Here is a 6,898-nt window from a genome sequence, read left to right as displayed (position 1 = left end):
TTAATTTATTCCCAGTGTTGTACACTATGCCCTAGGTTTTATTTATTTATAACAAGAAGTTTGCACATCTTACCTTCTAACCTCATTCACTTTTTTCACCTACTTTCCCAAATCCCTGTCCTCTGGCAACCTTAGTTTGTTTTTTGTAAGTCTGTTTCTATTTTGTTTGTTTGTGTTTGTTCATTTGTTTCATTTTTTTTAGATTTCTTATATAAGTGATATCATATAATATTGTTTTTCTATCTGACTTATTTCACTTAGCATAATTTCCTCTAGGTTCATTCATGCCACAAGTGGTGATTTTATTCTTTTTTTATTGCTGAGTAGTATTCGATTTTATGTATACCACATCTTCTTTATCCATTATTCTATTGGTTGACACCCAGGTTGCTACTCTATCTTGGCTATTTTGAATAATGCTGCTATGAATATAAGGGTGTGTATATCTTTTCAAGTTAGTATGTTCACTTTCTTAGGATAAATACTCAGAAGTGGAATTGCTGGGTTTTATGGTAGTTCTACTTTTAATTTTTGAGAGCCCTCCATTCTGTTTTCCATAGTGCTGCATCCATTTACATTTCTATCAACAGTGCACAAGTGCTATTTTTCTCCATATCCTTGCTGACACTTGCTGTTTGTTGACACTTTGATAATAGTGTGATAGGTGTGAGATGGTATCTCATTGTGATTCGATTTGCATTTTTTTGATGATTAGTGATATTGAGCATCTTATCATGTTTGTGGAATTTTATATCTTTGGAAAAATGTCTTTTCAGATTCCCTGCCCATTTTTAATTGGATATTTTTATATTGAGTTTTACGATTTTTAATATATTTTGGATATTATCCCTTATGGAATATATCATTTGCAAATATCTTCTCCAATTCAGTAGTTTTTCTTTTTGTCTTGTAGAAAGTTTCCTTTGCTGTGCAAAACTATTCATTTTGATATAGTCCAATTTGTTTATTTATTTTTAATAGTTTATTTTTTATGTCATTTGTTTATTTTTGTTTTTGTTTGCATTGCCCAGGGAGATATATCCAAAAATGTACTGTTAAGATTGAGGTCAAACAATTTGCTTCCAATGTTTTCTTCTAGGAGGTCTATAGTTCCAGGTCTAGGCCAGTATTATCAAACACCAAAACCAAAGACACTACAAACAAAAAATTAAAGAAAATTACAGGTTAATGTCTTCGACATAGATGCAAAAATTTTTTATAAAATATTAGCAAATCAAATTCAATAATACACTAAAAGAATATATGCCATGATCAAGTGAGATTTATTCCATGGATTGCAAGGATGTCTCAATATCTACCAACCAAACACTGCAATATACATTAGCATAACCAACAATTACAATCATATGATCATCTCAGTAGATGCATTAAAAACTTTGAAAAAATTCATACCTGTTTATGATAAAAAGTCTCAAAAAAGTGAGTATAGAAGGAACATGCCTGAGCATAATTAAAACTACATATGATAAGACCACAACTAACAACATATCAAATATGAAATGCTGAAAGCTTTTTCTCTAAAATCAGGAATGAGAAAAGGATACCCACTCTCATCCCTTTTATTCAACACGATTTTTGGAAGCCCTACACACAGCAACCAGACCATAAGTAAATAAATAAAAGGCATCCAAACTGGAAAGAAGTAAAAATGTCACTATTTGTAAATGACATGATAGTATATAGAGAAAACCTTGAAGACCCCCCCCCAAAAACTATTGGAAATAAAAAGTGAATTCACCATAAAAGTCTTAGAGATATTCCACATAGCAACATTTTCATTTATATGTCCCCTAGAGCAAGGGACATAAAGGAAAGAATAAACAAATGGGACCTCATCAAAATAAAAAGCTTCTGCACGGCTAAAGAAAACATCAGTGATATGAAAAGGGAACCAAATGGATACCTCGGACAAGGGTTTGATCTCCAAAATATATAAAGAACTTATATGACTCTACTCCGGAAAGACAAACAATCCAATTAAAAATGAGCAAAGACCTGAACAGACACTTCTCCAAGGAGGACATGTAGAGGGCCCAGAGACATGAAAGGATGCTCAGCATCACTAGCCATCAGAGAGGTGCAAATGAAAAGCACAATGAGATACCACTTCACACAGGTCAGAATGGCCATCATAAACAAATCAACAAACAAGTGTTGGCGGGGTTGTGGAGAAAAGGGAACCCTAGTTCACTGTTGGTGGGAATGCAGACTGGTGTAGCCACTATGGAAAACAGCATGGAATTTCCTCAGAAAACTAGAAATGGAACTGTCCTTTGACCTGGCAATTCCACTGCTGGGATTATACCCTAAGAATCCTGACACACCAATTCAAAAGAACCTATGCACCCTAGTGTTCATAGCAGCACAATTTACAATAACCAAGTGCTGGAAGCAACCTAAGTGCCCATCAGTAAATAAGTGGATAAAAAAAACCATGGTACATTTACACAATGGAATACTACACAACAGAACAAAAGAAGGAACTACTGCCTTTCACGACAGCATGGATAGAACTAGAAAGCATTATATTAAGTGAAATAAGCCAGAAGGTAAAAGACAAATATATGATCTCACCTATAAGTGGAACCTAATCAACAATACAAACAAGCAAAATAGAATCAGAGACACTGAAATAAAGAACAAACTGACAATAACCAGAGGAGAGGGAATAGAAGGATAATGAGGGAAATTAGGGGAACGGTTGTCAAAGAACATGTATAAAAGACACATGAACAAAACCAAAGGGGATAGGTTTGAAGGTTGGAAGTGGGGATGAGTAGGACAGGCAGTGGTGAGAGGAAATGGAGACAACTGTACTTGAACAATAATAAAAAAATAAATTAAAAAATAAATAGTAAGTGAAATCAATAAAGTTATGAGATACAAAATTAATATATAGGTTACATTTTATACACTAGTAACAAACTATCAAAAAGAGAAATCAACAAAAACAATTTCGTTTACACTGCATCAAAAACAATAACATACCTGAGAATTATTTTAACCAAGATAGTGAAAGACCAGTTCTCTAAAATAATAAGATATTGGCCTTCAGTGATGTGACTCAGTGGGTTGGGCATTGTCCCACAAACCCAAACATGCAATTTCTGGTCAGGGTACATGCCTGGGTTGCAGGCCAAGTTCCTGGTTGGAGGAGTGTGAGAGGCAACCGATCAATGTTTCTCTCACACATTGCTGTTTCTCTCTCTCTCCCTCCCTTTCCTTCTTGATAAAAAATAAATATATAAAATATTTAAAAAATAATAATAAGACTGATGAAAGAAATGGGAGATGACACAAATAAATAGAAAGATATACTGTGCTCATGGATTGAAGAGATTAACATCTTTTGTATTTCCGAACTACCAAAGCAATCTGCAGGTTTAATGTATTCCCTATCAGAATTCCAAAGGTATTTTCAAAGAAATAAAACAAACAATTCTAAAATTTTTATGATACCATAAGAGACCCAAATAGCCAAAGCAATCTTGAGAAAGAAGAACAAAGCTAGAGGTATCATGCTTCCTTATTTCAAACTATACTAAAATATTTTGGTAATCAAAACATTATGGTACTGGCACAAAACAGACACATAGATGAGTCAAACAGAATAAGAGGCCAGAAATAAAGCCACAGTTAAATGGTGAATTGATCTATGACCAAAAAAAACCAAAAAAACAAACAAACAAACAAACAAAAAACAGAAGAAGAAGAGGAGGAAGAAGCAAGAACATACAATGGGGAAATACCAGTTCCTTCAATAAATGGAGCTGGGAAATCTGGAAAGACACATGCAAGAAATAAAACTGGACCACTTTTTTTACACCATATATCAAAATAAATTCAAAATGGAAAAAGATTTAAATATAATACCTAAAATTGTACAGGCTTTTACTCAGCCTGCTATATATATGTATTTTTTTCTTTTTTTTTTTTAACAATTTTTAAATTTTATTTACCAGCAAAGAAACAGGTCTTCATGCTTTTTCAATAATCAGCACAGCCCTGGCTGGTGTGGCTCATAGGACTGAGCGCCAGTCTGCGAACTAAAGGGTCAGGGTTCAATTCCCAGTCAGAGGATGTGCCTAGGTTGCAGGCCAGGTCTCCAGCTGGGGGCATGAGAGAGGCAACAGATCCATGTATCTTTTGCATATTGCTGTTTCTCTCCCTCTTTTCTCTCTCTCAATTTAGCAACCTTCCCATAGTCAATTCATCTGATAATAGCAAAATTTGTAGATTCTGCACAGTTGAAACCGTGATTAAAACCAGAATGGTACCCATATGGGAAAATGATCATAAATTCTCCAGCCTCCTGAGTGATCTTGTCAAAGGGAATACCATACTTCTTCAACACTGAGGGAGATATCAGTGTCATCTTGTGGCGAAGGAATACATCACACCCTTGAGAACTGCTTGGGAAAAAACCTTGAGCTAGCCTTTCAAGTTGTTGCCCATGCTCCGGGGGTACTGCATACCAAGACTTGGGCTCTCCAAAGTGGAGATAATTAATGCTGTAGATGTCCATATCCTCGATGTGCCAGGCAAGAGTGGTTTTCCACATGCCAAAATAGAGATATGGGGTGTTTACACCCTCAGTAGAAATACTGCACTCTTCCTCAACCACATCCAAGACCGTATTTAGGCAAGCTATGTTCCATTCATCCACACCCTCGTCATATATGCTCCCATTAATGTCTGCGCCATAGATGAGTGTCACAAAAGTTAAGTTATTCCAGTACTTGCGCTCTAAATCTTCATAATCCAAGTATCTTGGAGTACAGTATTTGCCACTGTTGGCCAGGTGCCTGAACTCCTTCACTGTCATGGCTTTTTCCTGGATGTGGTATTGAGTGGACAGTCCTGACTGCCCTGTGACCATCTGCTGAATGGGTGCTGGGATGAGCAAATTATCAGTGTCATCATAGCACTGCCTTGGCTTCCATTCCTTAGGAGGAATCACCTTTGCAAGACCGGCACAGTGGGCTCCTTTAGACTCCATGTATGCGAAGTATTTGTTGAACTCCTGGAACTCCTCCATGGAAGGTCTGAGGGTCATAATCTTACAGCTGGGATTCAGACAACTCTCTGCCTCAGCCACCTCCATGGTGGCTGGGGTAGTCTCTGTTTCCCTTGATCCTCTTGTTTTCATTTTAGGAATTTTGTTTGGTTTGTAACAAATTGAGTAAACAAAATTCATGAAAGGCCAGCCTTAAATTTCACTGGCCACATATCAGAAATGAGTAGGGTGAAAGGGGACTGGCTATTAGTGGCCCAAAGAAACCTGGAAGACATAAGGGAGAGTCATATTTAGATTCTTCTCACCCTGACCTTAACCAACCCTCCTCTGAGATCAGGCAGAACAAAGTCTTTCTATATATTTATTTTTTCATTAAGTACTTTAACAATTTTAACTATATTGGATGATAGAAATTGATACACATAATGTTATAAAGAAAAACAGTAAATAAACATGTATTTATATTTGATTTTTGTTATATTTTGTTTAATTTACAACAGCTGTAGCAGTTGTTTTACTCTGAGAAAAAGTTGAAAAGCAACCCCTGTGACATTTTTTTAGTGATCACTTTTATATACTTAAGTATCTTCTCATTGGTGAGAGGAAGAAGGAAGTATGAATTGAGAAATCTGTGCACTCTAGCAAAATGCTAGTAAGTTAAGTCCATTGATTCATTAATCCAGCTCTCACTAAGTCTGACCAAAAATACTCACAATGAAAATTTGTGAAATTCATTGAATCTTTTATGTCTAGTAATTATTTAAACACTAATCTTTTGAAAAATGACCAATACTTACATATTAAAATAAATTAATGAATGCACCTATGGAATATAACTGTGTTCATTTGAATATGAAAAAGTGTTATCCTGTTTCATCAGGTGTGAAGTGTTCTCCAGAGTTATTTTTTTTAATGCTTCACCATCATTAACTTGAGTTTCATTGTTCTACACCTGGACTCTTTCACTAGCTTAGATACCAGCATTTATTAGAGGGTTCTAACCAGATGCAGCAAGTAGCAAAGATGTCACATGCCATGTGGGACTGTAATACAGTGCACCTGACAACTGGCAGAGCCCTTGGAAATGAGGCTTAATGGTTAAATGAGTGCAATTAAGTGAGCTGTTACATCTCTGCTGTCCCTGAGTATAAGAATGCTTAATGTGGCTCATCAGCCTCATTCCAAGTTACAGACACTGAAACTGAATGAGCGTGAACAGAAAAAAAAAACAACAGTAAATCAGTTGCACAAAAGAATTTATAAATATAAAAAAATAAGCAATTTTCGTCTGCTGGTTTCTTTTCAGTAATACAGCTTAGTATTATACAGTATAGTGAAGGTAGGATCATTTCCAATTTAACACATTTGATTTTGCTCTATTACAAGTTCATAAAAATGTTATCTCCCTTTGCTAGAGCAAACTAACCATTTGTAAGCCATACCTTCTCAGGGAGGACCGGGATGTCTTTCAATCCCACTGCCAAGCTCAAAACAAGATTGCTAAATTCAGGCTAAGAAATAGTTCTGCTTTGACCTATGTTGCAACTCCTATCCAACAGTCATTTTGAAACAATCAATAGTACAGAAAGCCAAAAGTCCAAGATTACAGAAATTGCCTATTTGGACAATCAGGCCAAAAAAAGCTAGAACATTATTTTGTGCTTCTCTGATCAATTGTTTTTTTTTGGGGGGGGGACGGGGGGGAAGGAGGAAAATATAAACTTTCTCAGCTCACAGACAATAAAGCCATAATTTTAACTTTTGTAGGAAAAAAATACAACTTGGTAAACAGAAAGGAAGATTCCAGACAGAAGGCCATGTAAACAATCTTGAAAGGGTTTGAAGCAAAGATCTAAAATA

The 6,898-nt window shown here is 35.7% G+C and overlaps 1 protein-coding gene across 1 annotated transcript; it reads right to left on the bottom strand.

Moving 5' to 3' along the window:
• Positions 1-1,104: 1,104 nt before the first annotated feature.
• Positions 1,105-5,125, bottom strand: LOC129066894 (lysine-specific demethylase 4C-like). Its single transcript, XM_054568637.1, is given in 2 exon segments — positions 1,105-1,154; positions 4,153-5,125. Coding segments are annotated over 2 exon segments (1,023 nt in total).
• Positions 5,126-6,898: the final 1,773 nt, after the last annotated feature.

The sequence above is a fragment of the Pteronotus mesoamericanus genome, unplaced genomic scaffold, assembly GCF_021234165.1.
Source record: "Pteronotus mesoamericanus isolate MK-2021 breed Mesoamerican mustached bat unplaced genomic scaffold, CSHL_Meso_final contig_20, whole genome shotgun sequence".
NCBI classification, from domain to species: Eukaryota; Metazoa; Chordata; class Mammalia; order Chiroptera; family Mormoopidae; genus Pteronotus; species Pteronotus mesoamericanus.
Note: the sequence above shows the minus strand (reverse complement) of the source record. Positions and strands in the feature narration are given on the sequence as shown.